At 38.5% G+C, this 23,183-nt stretch overlaps 1 protein-coding gene across 3 annotated transcripts in view; it reads right to left on the reverse strand.

Annotated features, from left to right (window-relative positions):
- The window catches only part of PCSK5 (proprotein convertase subtilisin/kexin type 5), a 246,399-nt gene that overhangs the window by 60,032 nt on the left and 163,184 nt on the right, over nt 1-23,183 (reverse strand). For all 3 annotated transcript variants that reach the window (XM_015849157.3, XM_085529930.1, XM_015849159.3), the window contains exons 13-20: nt 20,158-20,294; nt 10,576-10,719; nt 8,652-8,754; nt 7,921-8,114; nt 5,847-5,931; nt 3,153-3,250; nt 2,481-2,610; nt 900-1,015 (exon numbers count right to left, since the gene is read on the reverse strand). In XM_015849157.3, coding sequence (XP_015704643.2) covers nt 900-1,015; nt 2,481-2,610; nt 3,153-3,250; nt 5,847-5,931; nt 7,921-8,114; nt 8,652-8,754; nt 10,576-10,719; nt 20,158-20,294 — 1,007 coding nt within the window. The remainder of the gene's footprint in view (nt 1-899; nt 1,016-2,480; nt 2,611-3,152; nt 3,251-5,846; nt 5,932-7,920; nt 8,115-8,651; nt 8,755-10,575; nt 10,720-20,157; nt 20,295-23,183) is intronic.

A 23,183-nucleotide genomic window follows, 5' to 3' on the forward strand; every position in this document is an offset into this window, starting at 1 on the left:
ATGCCATTGCAATTGCCTCATGGCCCACGTGCCCATGTGTTGCTATGCAATTGCACTCTCAACAACAGGGCAGATGAGACAGAAGAGGAGTGACCCCCAGTCCTGGGCAACTGCATGTGTACCCAGATGAAGCTGCATGTGGACAACTGATTGACCCTACCATAACAAAGACCAAGCTGATGTATGTGTATATGCACATAGGACTGTATATATATTGGGTATCTTTCACTCTGCTTAATGCGGGGCTTTATTTCGGTATGATTTTCCTCTTGGACAGCAATTCTTGAGCTGTTATATACAAGAAATTCACATTTTCACAGAGTAGTAACTTCATCTCTGTGTCTCTGTAATTGTGATTTGTGAAGGGAATGAATAATTAAGCCAATCATATGCAATACTAACAATATTTTTGTTGCCTCAGAGAACTTGGAGGAAGTTTAAGTCTCCATAACAAAGTGACTGCCCTCTATTCTTTTCTTTCCTCATTACCTTTTCACATAATTCAAGTAATACTGCAATTACTTAAGATCATTTTTACTTACCGGCATCTCCACAGTTTAAAGTGGTGAAAGACATACATGCAATTCTATGGGCAGTACTCTAGTGTCCTCATACAAAAATCTTTTGAAAGCAGTGATTTTTGAAAAACAGGTAAGGAAGCAAAAGTAGGTTGTTGCAGGTAGGGGGGAACTATTTTAGGAAAATTCAGGTGTGTGTATGTGTCTAATTCCGTTAATACACTACTTATTTAGTTTTCTCTTTTTCATAAATCTGAAAAAAGTAAGGTGCAGACCTAAAATAGATAATATAACAAAAGGAAAGAAACCAAACCAACCCAAAACACATAAGAAATGCTGCCAGAAGGGGTAAAAAAGATCTTTTCAGTGACCTGCACTCACCATCCTTGCAGACTGTTCCCACTACGCAGACACCAGAGTCTAGGTTATAGCCACTTGGGCAGATAGTACAGTTTCTGTCTCCTTGACCACTGCAATCCAAACAGCTGGCATCACACCTGAAAGACAGCAGTAGGGGTTGGCCTTATGGCCTCACCAAATGCAAGAGCACCCAGGAGAAGGCTTCTGAATTGTAAAGGGCTTGTTTGCTGTTCCCTGGGGTATCAGCTGTTCTAGCAATGAGAATAATTAAAAAGTAACCTCCCCATACAACTCAGTTCTGTTTGGTTCTTTTCCTCCAACTGCTTTTTGTTCATATGTTTTTTTCAGTAAAGAGCTTCATTATTCTAATTCTGTGGAACTACGTAGAAGTAATAAACAGAAGTATTAAATGGACAACACATCCATGTGCCACCAAGGGATGGACTCAAAGCCACATGATAGAAAAGACTGACCCACTGCCTGGTCATTTCATCTCTCTTCTGACTTTTTAAAATTTTGACTATGTATTTATTTTATTTATTTTATTTTATTTTGTTTTGTTTTATTTTATTTTATTCATTCATTTATTTATTTTTGAGTGGAAAACTGGAAAACTGTAACACATGGTGAGCTGGGGCTGTTCAGCCTGGAGAAGGCTGTGGGATGACCTGATATCGGCCTTTCAAGTATCTTAAGGAGTGTGCTAACAGTTCAGAGGACAGACTCTTTAGCAGGGTCTGCTGTGAGGAAAAATGGTTTCAAGCTAAAAGAGGGGAGATTTAGAATGGATATAAGGAAAAAGTTTCTTTATTATAAGTGTGGTGAGGCACCTGACCAGACTGCCCAGAGAAGTGGTGGATACTCTACCCTTGGAGACATTCAGGGCCAGGCTGGATGGGGCTCAGAGCAACCTGACTGAGCTGTAGGTGTCCCTGCTCATTGTCAGAGAGTTGGACTAGATTACTTTTAGACATTCCTTCTGACTCAAATGATTCTTTGATTCTATGATTCCCTTCCTGCCCTGGACTCAGTATGAGTCAATAATAAATGATTTCAAAGGGCAACAAGTGGTATTTATTCAACAACGGAAGGAATGAAAAAATATGTCCCTTCTTTGCACAGCATAATCTTCTACAGTGCTTATTCACCCACTGGTACATGCAGATGAGCTATGCTGGACAGCAAGTCTTGTAATATATTTATGCAATGTTTCTGTCTATGCAGTTGAAGATCTGAAATAGTCCTCAGGAACAGTAATTAACTTGCTATTAGAAAGATTAGAAAGATTCCACTTTGCCTTTTTTTTTTGTTTCTTATTGAGAAACACAAGTTCTCTGCCAGATGTGTCTATCCACATTTCTGTGCTCAGAAATGAACTCAGATTCTCACTACAGGCTTTTTAAAGTTAAAGACACATACATGTGCAAGAAAAACACTTTCAGAAGTTCTGCATAATTTTTTACTCAAAATTAAAAAAAAAAGTTTTTAATTCATTTGTTTAGAATATGTATTTTTTTTCCCCTCACAAACATTATCTTTCTCAACACAGTAATTCCTAACACACTGCTAATTACTAGAAACTTATGTTTCCACAGATCATACCTTTTGCAGCTTTTGTATCCACTTTCAGTAGAGTGATCAAGATAGTAACCAGTGCTGCAGGATTGCACACACCTTCCATCTTCCATAAAATAGCCCTGTGTGCAGTTTATACATGCATCTACTCCACCACCTTAAACCAGAGAGAAAATAAACTCTATTATAGGCTAGTTCCTCCTATTGCCTAACTGACACCGTATCTCTAGCTGCAGCAAAATCTTACTGCCATTTCAGAGACAATATTGACAATATAGAGCCTTAATTACCTTCTTTCAAAGAGTAACACCAAACTGTAAAGGTGCATGTTAGAAGAAACCACATTACATAGTTTCAATATCTCTTTTCTGAAAGAAATGGACGTTGGTAGTTCTACAGGTGCCACAAAATGTATAAATCATTCATACAATCCAGAAAAAAAATGGAAGGCATTGCAGGAAATTAGAAGGAGCATTACAAAAGGGTGAAAAAAGAACCACAAAACAAAAGTGTATTCACACTTTCAATTATATTTTTATGTTAACTGAGCTTGGCCATATGTATAATATGTTAGAGAACTATCAAAATAATTCAGAGATTAGATTACATGTCAGCGGTCACATTATGATATAGTAAAATAAAATCTGAGCTAAAAATAGAGAATAAAGGAAATAATGCAAACAAATGTCATTGAGATACCTGCACATGTTGCACATGAACGGTGACATGGTTCACATTCCCTGCCATTATGGTATTTTCCATCTTCACAGCGGACAGCACATTTTGTGCCATGCAAACTATTAAGGAGAGGAAAATAAGCACAGTGTTTGAAGTAGATAACAGCAACAACATACAAACTCATTCACAAATCAGTAAATCCCTTAAAGAAAAACAGCAACTCATAGATCAGGATTCACTGGCTTCCTTCACAGGTCATATTTTAGAAATGACAGCAAATGACTTCAAGAGGGAATGGAATGCAGTTTTGTCTATGGTGAAACACAGGAGCTGTTTACAAACTATTGTAAATACTAGCAAGTAGGAGAGCACAGAAAAAAATGAACAATGCCATTATCCTAAAAATTCAGGCATGTAAAACACAATTACCCATGAGGAATTTGGCACAGGGTCAATGCCACTGCATTTAAAAAATACACAGGACCTCATGCTTCAAGTGAAAGACCAGCAGCATTTCCTGATACTGTGCTACAGCAGAGGTCAAGAACAGACTGACAAAGCAGGAAACTGCCATCAGTTTCTGACACAACAGTTTTCTTTGAAATCTCCAGTTCTGCATGGTGTGGGAGATCTGTCTAGATTACAGCTAAAGGTATTCTGCCTGCGGGCACTTCTGAAAGGGAGCACAAAGTAGTGACTAACAGAGGAAAAAGAAATAGCATAAAGAGTCACATCTCCATGCTACCCATGCTCTAAGTAGTGTTTATGCTTTCATGTTTTAAATGCTGAAGTAGGATTTTTTTTGTTGTTGTTTTAAAGTCAGGACTTCTCTGCCATATCTGCCATCTTAAGTAGAATCTCAGCTTTCACCAGACTGAACTCTTTCTCAAAAAATGCTCTTTAGGGTTTATCACTTTAGATGAGAGCTAAGGCTGTTTTGCAGACTGAAACCAATGAAAGTTTTGCATGCTCAGAACCACTGGAAATTCTGAAGAGTAGATATGGTCCCAGCTTAGCAAAAAAAAAAATAAAAAAAAATTCAATACATGTGAGAATGTGTGATTTATTAAGTACTTTTGCTTAGCCATACACCTCAAAGTGCTTTACGTGTCAGGTAGCATTATCATGTTTTTACAGATGGGAGAACTAATTACTTGTTTGAGTTTAGTTAATGGGCCAACAGCAGGATCAGAACTGGGATTCAGGTCTCCCGAGTCCCACCCAAAGTCCTGTCAACTGATATAACTCTGACAAGAAAATCTTAGAACCACTAGGGAATATAAAATGCACATCCTGGAGGTGATGCTGACTTCTGATTTGTCACACCCAAGCAAATGATGCCCCTTGAAAATATTACCAAAAACCAGTCTGAGCTGGCTAATAGCGTCCATACAAACACAAAATATAAGTCACTTTTAAAATATTTGTTTCTCCTTCTTTCTCTGACAGATTACACTTATCTTTCTCCAGTGGTCAGGTTTGTGTTCCTGAGAAACACAGACAATGTGGACACAGTTGCGACAGAGACTGTGTCCTAGAAGGTCACAAATATGCAGTCTTGGGTATTCTGCATTATATGCCAACTGTAGGAACTTCCGAACTGCTACCTTACTAAATGGATTTCACAGATACATAGAAAGCCATGCTGTGTCTGTTAAAATTCTCCAAACCCTAACTGGGATTGAAAATTTAATTACATTTTAAAAGGGAAGCAGTTACTCGTATTTCACAGAAACTGTAAACAGACCACACTGAATCCTATGCTTTCCTTCCTATTAGATCACACTTCCTCCTCAAAGGGTCTCACTTATGTATGTATTTATTTATTTATTAAGAGAAAACATATATTTGTAATAAAAATTGTGCAGGCACTCGCAAAATAGAAATGCAATATTATAGAAATGAAAAATCCTTTATGAAACGTAAAAGAATCTAGTTTTTCATGTCCTCTAAACAAACATCTTTCAGCCTTTACTGCCCAAAAGACAAAAAGTAGAAGTTCAATGTCAAAACATTTCCAGAACACTGCACTCTGAAAGAAGAACCCTTACTGTTACCGAATACTGAGTTCATATTTTTTGTGGCATAAGGCCAGCATACACTCACTCCTTCACAGACTTTTTAAGATTTTTGACCTTAGCTGCTTGGATCAAAAGGTCATTCATTCACAAAGGATCCTGGAATGCATACTGATGCTTTGTGGGCTTTACCTATCAGTGTCAGGGATGATTTAAGTCCTCCTATGAAATAAAAATATCCACTACTATTTAGAATAATGTGCACACTATATCGTAACAGAATGGAGCCTGAGCTACTCGAGATAAGTGAACGACTGGCTGTATGAAGAAACACAATAAAGATAAGAAAATAGTTTCTAACTATCACAGGAATGAATCAAAGATGAACATGACTCATCAGCTCTACCTCTAAAATAATCCTTGACTGCCACACTGGAGGTCAAAGAATTGCAGAAGTCAGTTTTCCACGACTGTGGCTTTTATTTTACCTGAAATGAAAGGCCCTTTAAAAATCCTTTGTTGGCCAAACTGGCACACAGTTGCACAATAAAATACCATATTACTACCTAAACATCAATGGAAAACATGAAATGGGCGGCAATTCAAGGTTAAATAGCTATCTAGTATCCTTAACTGTACATCCTGTCTCATTAGCCTCTTTGGGTATTGTGTTTAGCAACAGCCATCTTTTCCTTACCTTAGCCCATGTTTGCATTCTGTGCAGGTTTGGAATTCAACACATGTCTTACAGTTTTCACTACATTTTCGGCAAACAATCTTATCTACAAATGAAAAAAGAAAACAGCCCAGAAAACCTTGGTCAGTTATAATTAATAAAATTATCTGGAGATATTATCACGTGTCTTACAGTTTTCTAGCTTGAATCCAGGAAGATAGATGAAAATGTCTAAATTCTGCCATTAGGTTTTTCCTTCAGACAGCAAATCTATTCATAAACACTATGTTCATTATGTTACATCTGCAGCCTCTATGGAAATGTAATGTTCTGAGGTCGTTCAAAAATCTTTGTAAACGCTTTATATTTAAATTAACTATTAACTATGGACTTAAATTGCCTTTTCATACAGTGGGTCAAGCACTAATGACTGCCATATGTTCCAGAAACTATCCTGCAATTTACTTTTTACACTTTACATGCAAATAGTCTGTCCTATCTTACATGCATTGGTGTTCAGAGACAGTTCTGATCTTAACAGTGTTGAGACATAATATACCTAACATCTGCCTTTTCATCTCATGGGCTTCCTACTTTAAGAGAAGTCTCTGAGATGCAGTGCCATGTAACTCTCTGAGAAAAACCTGGCGGTCCCATTCTCATAAATTTTCACTGACACATCTTGGTTGGGTGGAAGGGAAATTCCTTCACTGTAGTTCTCATACAGTGGCAAATGGAAAAATTAGAGTAGTACCTGCTTTTACTAATCCTCAAAAATGAACAGACAGCTTCATGGCACAGAGAGCAAAAGGTTAGGTATCTACGTAGCTCACTCCGAAAGTAATGCCTCCTATTTATTTCCATGGAAACTACAACAGATACAAAGAGCAAATGACACTATTTGATAGAGAAAATTCTTAGCTACAGAACACTATTTTTCAACACAGTCACTACAGTTAGCTGATTCAGACAGATGAACTGGTTGAGATGTTCTTCATTTCATGGCATGACAGCTGTTCTTGGCCATCCAGAACATGGCTTGTCTTTCACATCACTGCTGCCACTGCTGAAATGCACCCCCCACCAACTCACTGTGCTCAGACCTACTGTTTCGTTTCCGTAAATGTTAAGTAAATAACAATGAATGTCAGTTGGTGCAACTTTTTCTGCATGGTGAAATTCAGTTCCACCCCTTTGCTTCATTCTCAGTTCTTTGTCAGACGCCACTTGTCAGACTGCCCCTCTGTTGCCATCTGTCACACAGCAACAACATGTAATGGAATATTGGTGCAAAGGTTCAGACTCTTCTGTCCTACCAACATCTTCTGCCTCTGACATTGTGGGTCAACATAATAGAAAAGGAGGCATTACATTCGGAGCAACCCTTGCTCACAGCTTGCACTTGAATCAAGCACTTTGAGCACGTCATTTATATTTTAAGCATGTGTCTAAAGCTAACTGAAGTCCATGTAGTTTAAGTGTATGCTTGAATATATGTCCATTTTTGCTACCCAAAGCTGGAAATATAGTGTGGCAACCTCAGGAGGAAATGGAAGTCCCATATATCATGTGGCAGAGAATGACTGCTCTTGAGGAGTTACTACTCAGGTCAGAAACCTGCCTGAAACATTATTTGCAACCACCTTTTCCACCTGAGGAGCCTATGTTTTTCAGATATCCAGTTCATGGTTAGTTTCTCAGCTGCCTTTTCTACATGGTGCCACAGAACTCCCACAGCATGGGAAAATGGGGAATTGGAATGCTTCACATTCACAATGTGGATGCTGCCTTTCTCTTCTGGAGCAGCAATAACCTGTTCTGTTCTGCAGCTGACTGTGCTCTTGGACTGTCTTCTTTCCACTGGTTACTCCCATTCACAACCACAAATGAAATACTGCCTCTTAAGCATGATTTCTAAAATGATGACAGGTTAATTTCTGAGTAGATCCTTGATCACACTTAGCAACATTGTAGTAAGAGGAGTAGGATAAGAGATAGATGTATTCAACATACTTTTCCTGCTTATCAGTATTTCATCAGCCTCCCCAGATCAAATTCAGTAGCCCGCAATAAAGAAATAGTAAGTAATACTAACTCTTATCCAGGTAAAACCCATCAGGACAGGTGGTAATACAGCTATTGGTTACTTCATTCAGGTAGTAGCCAGATTTACAGGTCATGCACTGGTCACTATGGCCTCCAACACAGGTTTCACAATTGGGTGAGCATTTTTTACAGCGTTTCTTGTCTGCATTGTAGTGACCAGGTGGGCAGGTCGAAACACAGATCCTGCAGACAGCAGGGAAGAGAAGGCAGAGTCGTTAATGAAATAACCTGCCACCGCATTCCTGGACCATGACTGCAAAGCAGAAGTATTTCTCAGCATTGCTGCTTTTGTAATGACCACGTGTTTTCTAACGATCATGTAACCCTCCACAGCATTGCATCAGGCTGTTTCTGCATTTTTTTTTCCTACAGCATATGCTGTCTCACTGGCAAACACCTCAACAGTCACACTGTACCATTTTTGACCATCTACATCTTCTCATGTTTTATTCAAATACAGTCACTGAAGTTGTTGTTGCTATCACAGTTCCACACATATAACCTCTTACCAAACAATGATGAAATAATCAGAGAAGACTGTTTGAGTGCTGTACTTGAAATTCTGATTAGTTGTTTTTTTAAACTTCTAAATAAATTTGTCAGAATCAGAGGAAAATAAATAATCCATGATAATAATCCAGCAAAGAGAAGAGAAAAGGAAGTTAAGATTCATACTAAGGAATATATATGAAGCGAAGATCTTTAAAATTTCGGCCTTACCTTGTGTTGTTCTTGGATTTGTAGTAGTAGTGAAGACAGTCAGTACAATGATCTGGTCCTGGCCCATCACACCCTACTTTACTGCATTCTGCATTGCACGGACCTGTATTAAAAGCAAAATACAAGAAAAGAATTAAAACTTCTTCTTTGGTACTTAGCACCCCTTAAAACATCCTATTTTAATGCAGAATAAAATTACTGTGTTATTGTATATTTGAGCTTATGTCCAAACTGTAATTTGACCACAATGCAAGGAGAAGTTTTTTAATATTAGAAGATCTTTGCAGATACTGGTCTCAGTATGTGTTCACACTGACACATAATTTTTAACAGCCACAGCATCCTCTGTGCAATCTATCAGATACTATTTCTGGATCCAAACAGTCTCTTTTCTAACGACTACCAAATCAATCCAAATTTTATCTAGAAATATGCAAACACTTCTGAAATTCATAATGTGAAATGATTAGCAACATTTCTTATCACAAGCAAGTCAACATAATCACCAGCTATTCTAGTCACCAAATGGGCAGGTGGTCCAAATGGCTACCGCAGTAGAAGTGATCCAGCCCCCAGTGGCCAGACTCACCTCCCTCTGTGCTGCTACACACTGTAAAAGCCTGAGTAACTTTTGTTTATTAGCAAGTCCTTCAACTCATCCACAGTCATGTTTACACTTTCCAAATAGTTCCAAGCAGCTAGAGGATGAGAGAACCATCATTTTCTGCCTTTATGTAGGGGTCAAGGATGTGTGTGAACTCTCAACTGTGTCAGGACCATTGCCCTGTTGTAAATGAAACTTCTAAGCTTTCCAGACACCTTTACATGTCTCTTAATATCAAGTAAACTTGAACAAAAGTGAGTTCATACAATAAAAGCATAGTGACCTTTACAGCAGAGACAGCAGTGTTTTGTCACCTATCAAAACAAGGAGTTGAGCAGTTCTCAAGCAAAAACAGGAACTGTGCGTCCAACACACTATGACAGGAGACTGTAATAACAGAAACTTCTAAATTGAACACTGCGCTGCTAGCTTGCAGGAGTTATGCTTAAGATTTATCAGCACTAATCAACTAGGTAAAGCTATCGACACTGTAAGAATACTGTCAGCTTTACTTACTCTGCTGCTGCTGCTGCTGCAAAAAAAGAAAAATCTAAATATTTTGAAGCCTAATGAAAATTCTGAAAAACTTCTATGGTATAAACAAGAAACAACACACAGAGACATAGAATATTCTTCACATATACGTTTGTGCATACATATACATAAACGTTTATGAAAGGTAGTGCATTCTACATAGGATGTTAACTGTAACTTACAAACATGAAACTATCTAAAAACTCGTAAAAATGCAATGTGCATCTATAGAACTTTAAATTATGAAACAAATCATTCTGAACTCCTACTACTTCTATACGGAGAATATCCTTATTAAACTGTTTTTGCAAAGTCATTATGTTGGCACTGTGTTCCAGCTCCAGTGCATTAATTTTCCTATTTACAAATATCATAAATCCTGCATAATTGTTATCAGTTTTGCCACTGCACTTCTAACTAAGCAGATGAAATATAAATATAATATAATAAACACAACCTTGCTGTTCTAGTCAGAGAAAATTCACGAAAAGCTCAATTTATTAAATATGTTTCTGTTCGGCTATTTATTTTTGTTCATGGAAACTTTCAGTACTGCCTAATTGTTTCCCAGACACTGAAGGCCACAGCTCCTACACTGGCATCAGAATCCTAGTCTTGAACTAATGCAAAAGATCTAAGAGACACAAAACATGGAAAAGAGCAGATACTAAGTAAGCAAGTCAGGAGTCTTCACAATGCGTGATCATATATTGACAATACCAAGTCCAACAATTTACATATGCAGAATCAGGGCAGTAAATGCACAGAGTGAATGAATGTACGCACCTGAATAATCATCTGTTCCATAATCTTCTGTAGGATCTTCAACTGGACTGGAGCGTACCCTTTCCACTTTTGGAAAATCATTTCTTGGTGAGTATGGCTGGATGGATGTTCCATACAGTACCAAGGACCACTCTTTCAATTTGCCTAAAAGCATTAAAAACCCAGTTTTATAAATCATTTCATATTTTCTCTGTCTTACAAAATATATCACCTGTGAACAAGAACTCTGAGTAGGCATGGAAGACTTTGCTTAGTTTAATACTGTCAGTGCAATCTGTGTTTCACTGTGAAATGAGAAAGCATACTTTCTTCAAGCAGATTTTGCACTGTATTTTTTGTTCTCCCCTCTCTTGTAAGTCCAATAAAAGTTTGTAAAGGGGAACTGAATATAAACCACAAACAAAAACCTGAGGCCATATGGTTATTTGGAAAACTTGCACTGTTATTCATCAAGGAACTTCTGCTATAGATTTCACTATTCCTCAGAAAAGGAATTGTCCACTATTATTATATCTTAGCTAACTAGCTGTATTCCGAATTCTGACTTAGGAACAGGATCATATTTTGTATACTATTACTCATGAGTACTTTTCGTTGCTATATGTATTACATCTCAATGAAGAGGAAACAAACTCTTCTGAAGTCTCTATAATAGAACATCGATGTCCCCTCCCAAACAAGCATAATTTCTTATTTCTTTGGCCAAGTTGTTTTGCAGACACTTCACTGTCTGACTTCATCACCAATATTTTACCCTCTGAGTATCTGAGTGATGGAAGAAAACAAATATTTTTCTGCCTGAAGTATTAAAGTACTTTTATGTAAGTTCTCTTGTTTTTTTCTCAAGTCACGAGTCCAAGCTGTCAAAATACAAAGTGTAAATATTCAGACTTCACCTCCCTGTCCACACTCACCAGTAAATTAATTCCATGAAAAGTGCAAAAGACTCAGGTCTGAAATAACACTTTTAGTAGTGATGCATAAAGAACTATACCCCAGCTTGAAAACATGGAAATTAAGTTTGGACTTAACCTAGTCTCCTGCTTACATTTAATTATGTTGAAACAGCAGGTTGTAAATATACAACTCTCATCAGAAGACAAGAGAAAATGGAAGCAGGGAGTATATTTTTTTTCTGAATTTGAAAGACTCTAGTTTTGGATGCCGCCATGAGGCCTCCCCTCAGCCTGTGCTTCTCTTGGCTGAACAAACGAAAAGACCTCAGCTGCTCCTCACACATTCTGCCCTCCAGACAATTCACCATCTTTGCAGCTCTCCTCTGGATGCCCTTTCACAGTTTCATGTCCTTCTCCTATTTTGGCACCCAGTGTGTAGATGAGGCCGCACAGCAAAGAGCAGAGCAGACAGGCCCTCCCCTCTCCTGCTGGCAGTGCTAGGCCTGGTGCACCCCAGGTTCGGTTGTCCCTTTGGGCTGCCAGGGCACGCTGCTGGCTCATGTTCCGCTTTCTGTCAGCCAGAGCTCCCAGATTCCCATTCCACAGGGCTGCTCTCCAGCCTCTTCCCCCACTCTGTACATATATCTAGAATTGACATGTTCCAGGTGCAAAGTCTGGCACCTGCTCTTGTTAAACTTCATCTGGTGGGTGACTGTCCAACTCTCTAATTCATCAAGATCTCACTACACTAAGGAATCTCCTTTTGCCAAAGAATGATCACTATCTGACAGATACTAACAGAGCTCTCTTAAATGATTTGTCTTGAAGTAAATATAGCTTCACAATATATGCTCTTTGTCCTTTCTGCATTTTAACTCACTTTCACAGCATATTGATTATAGTACACTGGATGCAGCTGAAAAATGTTTTGTGTTGCTTTGTTACTCTCAATTTTTCCTCCTTGCCATTACTGTGCTCCAATGATTACTAAACTTTCAAAGTGTTGATTTTACACGTCTTCCAGAACACTGGCAAAAGTACTGAATACTACAAAAAAATATTTGCAAGGACCCACTAAAAATAACCACAGGCACTGATGCTTCTTGGGCACAGAGTATTGTTGTGTCTGGACTTACTGGAAGGGCTTGTACTAACATACTGGCAGGAAAGTTTGAAGCTTTGACCTTATACCCAACGCAAAAGAGCAGCAAGAGGAATAATGTAGGGTCTGTCAAGAGATTAGCTGCCTTTTAAGAACGGTTCAGTAAATAGCAAAAAATTCATGTGACTTGCCAGCAAATAAATGAAGCCCGCCTCAAGGCAGGTTTAATTTGCACAATGAAAATATTTCAATAAACAATTATGTACACATACACACTCTTTAATAATGAATAGGCAAAGTGTGCACATTTATGCCAAAATCTTTCTTTCCCCATTTTTGGCTGCTTCCATCATTTTGTTTGGCTAGAATAATCCCTTACCCTGCTTGTATTTAGTACATGGCAGAGGTCTCACATTATATGTGCAAAAGAAAGGGTATATCACAGTGTTTCACAGCAAGCACAAGTCCACTTCCATAAATTCTACAGAATTAAATGCAGAAATCACATGCACTGCTTTATGAACTGGACCCTGACATTCTTTACAGGTAACAGATGTGGCATTGCCTTGCCAGGGCAGGGTTATGATGACACATTGGGTTTTTGTTCTCGATTTGATTACAGGAAAACTTCAGCTCTTAATTATAGGACCTTTCAATAGTTAAACAAACACATGCACATGAAGAAACAAGAAACAGGCATGATGGTGATATCAGCCTGATAAACTGCAGGCTACAGACACTACAAATTGCATGGAAGTATCTTCTGCTCACATCCTGTTCAGTGTATAGACTAACATGACTAAATAGCTGAGTACATGGCATACACTGTCAGAACTTTCTGAACTGACATGTTACTGGACAAATTTCATGAAGAGGTAAGAGTAAATCTAGGAAGCTGAGACATATTACTAAATAATATTCAATGAACCAGGATCCAAACTCATAACCAGACTACAACCTGTGAAATCGAAATGCATATAAACAACTAACAGGTCCAAAGAAATGGTTTACATTGTGGTAAAAAGAAACTAAGGAATAAATATTCCTGTATAATTCCTTGAGCTTATGAGCTTCCTCAGCTCAGCTAGCTGCAAAGGTTTACTCTTCTCTGCATCCCAAGCCTTACTGTCCATTTTCTTCTAAGAGGCTGAAGCAAAAAATGATCAGCCCAATATGATCAGCCATGACAGAAATGAGAAGATTATATACAAAGAATAGAAAATAATAAATTATTAAGACCTATACAGTGAATCATATTGAAAGAGGAGCATGCAGGAACAGTATAAAGCTGGAAATGTATGTGGTGTTTTGGTGACATAAAGGGGCTATGACAGCTGTCTGGCAGACAGCCCAGATAAACAGTTTGCAAAATGGCTCTATTCTAGGTTTCAGTGTAGGGAGCACACCAGGGCATAGAAAAGAGAGCGATAGCTGAAGTATGTTGCTCTTTGGCTCTTCTTCATGCCTACTGGATTAGCCACTGGGTTCTTAAGTATGCACAAATGTCTACTCTAACTTGTCCTTTAGGCTGCAGAGGTTCCTGGCTGCTTTAGGATTACTAAGTCCAAGATTGGGTTGAAAAACTGATTTTTGTCTGTTTTCCTTTTAGTAAATTATGACAATCAAATTATGTAGTTGCTGTTTCTTCTATCAAATTCAAAAGCATTAAAATTATCTGGATGTACAAAAAGAAAAAAAAGAAAAATCAGCATAGTTCGGTTCTATGCAGTCTATGATTACTTTGCCAAACACCTCTTATGAGTATCCCTTTTAGTGTACTGGATACTTTGCTCTGCACTTCCTTCTGTGATTAATGCCACTTTGCTAAGAACCTTTCATCAGTGTAAAGCCACAGTGAGGGAAGAGTGATGCAGATAAAACTAAGCTAACATTGCAGAACTGACAACAATATTTCCTTTCAGAGCCCTGGAGGATGATAATCAGGGTTTATAAAACTCTGTGCTTACAGTTAACCACTTGAACATATAATAGATATTTAGACAATACTAACCACCTTGGAATCCTCGTGAACTTAAATAAGAAGTTGTTTGCTGCTGAACAATCTTGAAAATAACACTGATTATGTTGTTCTTCAGTATGGACTGTTGCACACTATATTACATACCAGGTCTTACAGAAAAATGAGCTATGATTGCTAGTTTAGCATTCTGAAAAAAATCAGGATATGCAGACAACTGAGAAAAGCAACAAAAGAACTTGATTTGGTGGCCAGACAGGCAAAAAGACTTTTTAAAAAGCAGAGATTGCCTCTCAGCCCATCTGCTGCATTAAACAGAACACAATTCCGCTAATGAAGAGCAGAACTAAAGAGCTAAAATTCTTATTCAATTCCATCTGTTTCGACTGCAGTTGTGTGAAGCTGATCTGTGTTTTAGATTTTTTTAGATGGAAAATCAGCACTTCAATTTTGTCATAATATTGAAATGAGAAGGTTTACTTTTGTACAAAGAAAACTGTAAAAACCCAGCTGAGTTTGGCCTATTATTCACTTGGAATAGGAAGAAGACTGGACAAAACCATGTTCTCACATTAGAATTCCTCCTGTGCCCTAGCTTTTTCCAAGTCACAGTGGAAATAGTCATGCTGAGTTTGCAAGCTGCAGGAGAGCCTGGATGAGATACCCTCCTGGCATGACTGTCTCCTGTGAGAGAGACGTGTTTACCTTGAACAGGTGAACTGCACATAGCCTTCTGACCAATGTGAATAATTCAACAAACCAAAAGAAAATGTATTCCATCTCTGTGTCTGGTTGCAGAAATATTAATGGGCATATTTTGGACAAAGCTAAATTGACATGACTATTATTACTTAATCTTCCACATTTTAAAGCAGGGAAATTTTAAGAATTTCATGTTTTAAGCACTGTTTCTTTATGTATATAGATGAAGATATATTTTTATAGCTTCAAGTTAGCATCTATTTCTTAAAATTCGGAATGCATTTTTAGCAAATAACAAAAAAATAAAAATAATCCTGTCTTCCTTTTAAGTTTATATACCTGAAATGTAAAGTACCTCGTAGTTCACTGAATTATAAATTAATTCTATTGCTAATGTCATTGTTGCCCTAAATATGTTATTTTATAGCACAATTCTTGTAATTAATTTTAAGCTATCAGAAAGCAGAAATGAACTAGATTTGTCACTTCCAAAATAATATGATCACATTCTGACTTGCTGTCCAATCAGAGTAAGTGTTATTTTATAGGAAGAGATAAATACATTACAATATATCAGTTGTGTATACCGCTCGTACCTTTGTTTTATTTATGTCTTTACTTGCTTAAGTGATATTTCCCCTTTGATTGTTTTTATTAAAGGTTTTCTACCTTCCTTGATGTGAAGCTCCAAAGGAAAGTCTGTGATAAATATACATGCATAAACAGTGCTACTTTGGTCTGCATACAAAGTACCTATTTCAAAATGGTTTTTAAGGTTGAAAGTTCCCCAAGGGGGATCTATACTCATTGCTCAAAACCAGCAAACAGAAGTAAGCATTTACTCCTGTGAGTCTCTTTGAAAACTCTTACCTCAATCTCCAAGTCTTTCAAAGCACTTATACTGAAGCTGGTGAATGAAGCTGAGAGCCACAGTGGGAATAAAAAGCAGAGGAGAAATGTTTGTTGCCTCAAAAATTCTTTGTAAGAGTGTAGTTTGTAAGCAGGCAACTGTGAGATCTCAGCATTTTGCCTACACACCAGAGAATGATGCAATCTACCAGTGCAGAAAGCCATGAATTTCTTTCTGCTGTATAGTGAGATTTTCAATTTATATAAATTGATAAATGCCACTCTTTTTCTTATGAGTAGGATATAAAACACAAAGCAAAGAAAAACAACATGGAAATAAATCCTTGGATTCTGTCTCAGCTATGAGAGAAGCTGGAAATTTCACTCTGGGCTGTTCTAGCTTATGTGGAAGAACTGTCTGTAATCAACAAGTAACTGTAATCAACAATCAGGAAAACAAATGCCTGCATTGGAAATACTGGAACTCCTTTCAAATGTGGCATTTGCAGTTTTCATGCATTTTTTTTTAAAAATCTTTATTCTTGAAAACTGAATCTAGTAAAATTAGATTTTCATTAATGCACCAACTATGTTAACTTGTCATTTGGTATGATCTCATTCTAAATGTCCAAAGATCATTTTTACAGTTTGAGGCTACAGATCATCTGAGGGCTAAAAAGAGGCAATTTACCCTTCAGAAATTTTCTTTGGAAATCAAAAGAAAGTTCAGAGTAAGAGACAACCATATCTTAAAGAGCAAATAACAGCAACATAAAAATGAAGAGCATGCTGATAAATTAAAATAAGAATAATGCCTCTTATCAAACAGGAAAGAGAAGAGACAGGAAATCGGCAAAGCTGAACTGCTGGCTAAACTGAAAGAAGGAAATGCATAGGCAATGAAAGCAGGGATGTGTGGCATGGGCAGAATACAAGCATGCCATCTGGATGTGCAAAGATGGGATCGGGAAAGCCAGGACACAAATGAAACTTTATGGAGGATGTAAAAATCAACAAGAAGCGACTGTTCAAGTACATTGGTCAGAAGAGACGAGCCAAAGCAAGTGCACTCCCTCTGAGAAACATGAAGGGAAAGACGGCAACAATGAATACCAACAAGGCTGAGGTACTCAGCAAGTTCTTTGCTTCAGTACTCAGTGCCTGTTAGACATCTCCCATGTCCCTGAACATTTAGGCAAGGTCTGGGGGAACAAAATCCCTCCTGTTGCAAGAGAAGAGCAACCTGCTGAAACTGATTGTGCACAAGACTATGGGTCCTAAGGACATGCATCCCAGGGTCGTGAAGGAACTGGCTGATGTTATTGCCAAGACACTCTCCATCATATTCAAAAAGTTCCCAGTGGCTGGTAAAAGGGAAACCACTCCTATTTTTAAGAAAGTGAGAAAGGAAGATCAGGGAAGCTACAGGCCAGTGAGTCTCACCCCTCTGCCTGGGAAATCATGGAACAGTTCCTTTTGGAAGACAAGTTCAGATGCAAGCAAGATGAGGAGGCAATATGAGACAGCCAGTGCGGCTTCACCAGGGGTGGATCATGCCTGACCAATCTGGTGGCCTTCTACAATGAAGCAATGGTTTCAGTGGAAAGAGGAAGGATAACTGGACAACTGATGTCATCTACCTGGACTTCTGCAAGGTCTTTGATATGCTCCCATATCACATGCTTATCTCCAAATTGGAAAAATATGATTTTGAAGTGTAGATTATTCAACGGATAAGGAATTGGTTGTAATGTCGCAACCAGAGGGCAGTGATTGATGGTTTTATGCCCAGGTGGAGGCTAATGATAAGTGGTATACTTCAGCGAGAACTCATTGAGAGTAGCGCTGTGAAGAATAATTTAGGGGTTCTGTTGGATGAAAAGCTTGATGTGAGCCATCAGCATGAACTTGCAGCCCAGAAGGCAAATCTAACCTGCCTCAAGAAGAACAGTGGTCAGCCAGACAAGGGAGATGACGGGCTTCCTCTGCTCTGCCATTCTGAAGCCCCACCTGTAGTACTGTGCTCAGATGGATGGTCACCACATCCAAGAAGGATGTGGAGCTGTTAAAGCAGGTCCAGAAGAGGCCATTGAGATGATCAGAAGGCTGGAGAAGGCTTCTGTGGAAAAAGGTTGAGGAAGCTGAGTTTGTTCAGCCTCAGGAAGAGAAGGCTCTGGGAGACCTCACTGTGTCTTTCCATTATTTGAGGGACTTATGGGGAGCTTGCAAGCAAGAAGGAGACCAACTTTTTGCATACTTCGGTAGTGATAGGATAAGGGGAAATGGCTTTGAACTAAAAGAAGTGAGATTTATATTAGATATTAGGAGGAATTTATTTTTTTTTTCTAAGAGGGTGGCGAGACATTGGCATATGCTGCTCAGAGAAGTTGTGGATGCTCCATTCCTGGAGGCATTCAAGGACAGGTTGGATGTGGCCCTGGGGAGCCTGATCTACAGAATAACTGAATCATAGAATCACCAAGGTTGGAAAAGACCTCCAAGATTATCCAGTCCAGCTGTCCACCTACAAGCAACATTTTCCCACTAAATCATGTCCCTTAGTACATCTAAACATTTCTTGGGGACCTCCCGGGTAAGTGACCCCAAGCAACTCATTCCAGAACATAACCACTATTTTGAAGAAGAAATTTTTCCTAATGACCACCCTGAATCTCTTCTGTCACAACTTAAAAGACATTCCCTCTAGTCCTACCAATAGTTACATAAGAGAAAAGGCTGATCCACACCTTGCCACAGCCTCTTTTCAGGTAGTTGTAGAGAGCTGTAAGGTCTCCCCTGAGCCTCCCTTTCTCCAGACTAAGCAACCCCTATCCCCTCAGCCGATCCTCATAATGTCTGTGCTCTAAACCCCTTTGCCAGCTTCATTGTTCTCTGGACACACTCCAGCACCTCAATATCTTTCTTGTAGTGAGGGGTCCAAAACTGAACACAGTACTCAAGGTGGGGCCTCACCAGTGCTAAGTGCAGTGGGATGATCACTAAACTTTTCCTGATGGCAACACTATTTCTGATAGAAGCCAGGATACTCTTAGCTTTCTTGGCCACTTGGGCACACTGCTGGCTCGTGTTCAGCCAAGCACTGATCAACAGCTCCAGGTCCATTTCTTCCACACAGTCTTCCAGTCACTCTGCCCCAAGCCTGTAACGCTGCCTGGGGTTGTTATGGCCAAAGTGCAGGACCTGGCATTTGGCCTTGCTGAAGTTCATCCCATTGGCCTCAGCCCAACTATCTAGCTTGTCCAGATTCCTCTGTAGGGCCTTCCTGTCCCCGGGGCAGATTGTCACTTCTTCCACCTGCAAACTTTCTAGGTGTACACTCAATCTCCTTGAGTACCCTGAGGATAATTGGTCTGTCTTTTAAAGACAGATGTAAAGAAGACATTGAGTACCTAAGCCCTTTCCTTATCTTTAGTGGTCATTTCCCCAGCCCACACATCCAGTAAGGGACTGAGATTCTCCTTAGCCTTCTTCTTGCTGTTAATATATTTGTAAAATCACTTTTTGTTCTCTTTTACTCCAGTGGCTAAACTGAGTTTAAGCTGGGCTTTTGCCTTTTTAATTTTCTCCCTGCATATCCTAACAACTTCTTTGTACTATCTCCAAGTTGCTCATTGCTCCATCTACAAGAGGTCGATTTTCTTCAATCTATGCTGGTCTTCTCTCCTGGTTCATCTTAGGGCACAGGGGGACATCCTGCTCCTATGCCTTTAAGACTTCCTTCTTGAGGGGTGGTCAGCCTTCATGGACACTTTAACTTTCAAGAATGAATTCCAAGTGACACTCCTTACCAGGGTCCTGAATAGTTCAAAGTCCTAGACAGTGGTTGGTAACCCTTCCCATGGCAGGAGGCTGCAACTGGATGATTTTTAAGGTCCCTCCCAACCCAAGCTGTTCTATGAGTCTATTTATCTTCATAGCCCTGCCTTCACACTCATCTTCACACTGTCAGACACTGTAGGTGTATATAAATGGTGGAAAACAGTCAAGGCAGTATTAGCAACTAGAAAACACCCAAATAAAGGTCAGATTCATACCTGGAGTCTTGAAATTTCTCAGCTGAGATGGAGTGTCACAGATTTCCAAGATCCAGTCACCTGCTGCTTTTTCACTCCAGCAGTGAGTGGTCATAAACTCCCAGTTTTTGAATCCTTCCATGGAATGATCAAATAGCCTGCAATAAATCATGACATTACATTAAGTGAACTATTAGCTATCTGAGGATTCTCTAATTAAGCAAATTACTGAATTATATGCTAATAAGCCAGCTCATTCATCTGTGCATATATGTAATGTCACTCAAGATGGTCTCCCCACATATCTTTGAAGTACATTCAAGAGTTTCCTTACTTTGGTGGAGGAGGTTCTTTACATGTCATAATTTGTCATGATGTGAAAGAATGGAAAGAGATTCACTAAAAAAAAAAAATCATTACTTTGATTTAATGCGATCCATGTCTCCTGGGAAAAGTGCATAACACACAGCATGAGGGTAAATACAAACTTGTATGATGGAAAATTCATGTAACACTTACTTTTCACTTTGGATTGGAATACTTAAGAGGGAATTAAAAAAAAATGACTGAGCGAGCAAGACAGTATTACAGATCAAAATTTGTGACTCCTTATAGGAAATAAAATGTAACGGAGACACTGGTCTCCACTCTTAAATGATCAAATTATCACTCTATTCAAATACTTGACAGGTTATATAAGGTCTGCTTTGGAAGTAATACCTCTTGTCCTATAATGCTGACCAACAACACCAGTGGCTGATGGTGGTACCGCAGCAGAGGCTGAACCTTCCTAACAATATTCCATTACATTTTGTTCCTGTGGGACAGATGGCAGTAGAGGGGCAGTATGATAAAATGGTGTTTGACATGGAAGTGCAGATGAAGCAAAGTTGCATCACTGAATTTCCCCATGCGGAAAAGATTGCACCCATTGATATTCAAAAACACTTGCTGAACATTTATGAAGACCAAACAGTGAATGTCAGCACAGTGAGGCAGTGGGTGGTGTATTTCAGCAGTGATGACGGCCACAGTAGGTCACCTTCAGCACTGCAGATTTTTACAAGAGCAATGTGCAGGCTCTTGATTAGCTCTTGCAAAAATGCACAGCTAATGGTAATGGCTATGTTGAAAAATAGTCTTTTGTAGCTAAGAATTTCTTCTATCAAACATTATTATTGCTCTCTTCATATCTGTTGTAGCTTCTAAGGAAATAAATTGGAGGCATTACTTTTGGGACAACCTAAGTAGTTGTTCTGGGTAAAACTGAAAGACTAATCTCATCTGATGGCAGGCAAAACACTGGGAAAGGAAAATAGTTTAACAGCACTGTATATGTCAATTTCTTGTAAAAACACTCAAACTGGATGTCAGTAAAGTACCACATCTCTTGCTAAAAACTCTGGTCAATCAAAAGCATGGGGCCAGACTTGGTGTGGGCCTACAGATCCAGCCCTCATTTGAATAGGCCTTGTAAGGAACTGTATGCACGAAGCACCTTATATACACTCAGTACACATCTGATTTTCACTCTCACCCGTGCAACTCTTTTTCACTTTGAATGAATGCCTGCAACAGCACTTCTTAAATTGAAATAGATATATATGTTTAAAACTAGACTTCATTTTCACTGATAAACAGTTGAGATTTTCTTCTCATGCAGTCCAGGATAAACATATTTATATACTTATATATATATATATATATATTAGCCTGTTCCATGTCACTGTTAATTCAGTTGTTTGAATACAGCAAATTTCACAAACATATAGCACATGTCATTTACTGAAAGGGTAGAAATTATTATTTAGTCAATTCAGTCACTACCCAGCGTTTGCATGTGGGTATGTTTAATTTAAATCCTTATGTAGGTTGTTTCCAACAGTTATTCAAATTGTCAGATGGCGTTTCACTGACAGCTAATATACTAATCACTGAACACGCTAACAATCAGTCAAGGTAGCAATATTCCTCCTTGACAATATGACAACTAAATTACATAGTATTATATCAGTACTGTACAATTACATTGTAGACTCTATGATGGCTGCTCTGGAAGTAATACCTCCTATTGTACTATATTGACCCACAGCACCAGAGGCAGATGTTGGTAGTATGGCAGTAGACGTTGAATTCCTCCTTGCAGAAGAAATGACATTCATCAGCACATGCTGAACATTTATGGAGACCAAACAGTGAATGTGAGCACAATGAGGCAGTGAGTGGTGCTTTTTAGTAGTAGCTTATGATGTAAGATTTAAAATATTATCTTTTAATGTATGAGTTTTGCTTCTGCAAATGAATCTGCAATGAGTTAAAAAGCGACAGACGTAAAAACCAAAAGACAACAAAGCAAAAAAGCAACAGTTAAAACTAGTAGAAAGATACTGAATCTAAGGCTATCTGCACATTACATCAACTGAATGGTCCAAGTATTTTTGTATAGCTCTACTTATGCATGAAACTCCCCCCAAAATAAGAAAAATTTCCCCTTCAGAAAAGTTAATGAAAGGATGAAATTACTGCAGTAGTTACAAAACTGTCATGTGCATTTTTTCCTATTTAAAAAAACCATATATAAAGTAACATATTTTAAGAAGTCTGAAGTCTGGAGCCAGCCCAGATTGTTAAGTGATTTTGTTATTTGTCAGTCTGAAGCCTAGTCAAAACTCATAGCAAGGAAACACACATAGCTTATCATGAACAGGTAAATTATTAATATGTGGCCTGATTAATAATTGCTTTAGTTAACAAGATGCTTAGAACAATCCAGTACCTGCAACACCTACACTCATGTATGTAACACACTTTGAAGTACCAAAGAGAGTGACAGCATTTGATTCTTTATGACTTATTTGTTGACATAATCACAACAGAACAAAAGAACTGTTGTGCTCTGGTGACCTCTCTTGGTAAAGAAATTCAAATTAGAGTGGATGTGCTTTTATGACCATCTATATTCGGAGAAATTAATTTTGGGCTGCTGATATGGTGAACAGGCCTGTATTTAAAGATAATTACTTCTTTTCTATCAGAAATAATTTAAT

The sequence above is a fragment of the Coturnix japonica genome, chromosome Z, assembly GCF_054131305.1.
Source record: "Coturnix japonica strain WE chromosome Z, WE-NBRP24, whole genome shotgun sequence".
Lineage (NCBI taxonomy): Eukaryota > Metazoa > Chordata > Aves > Galliformes > Phasianidae > Coturnix > Coturnix japonica.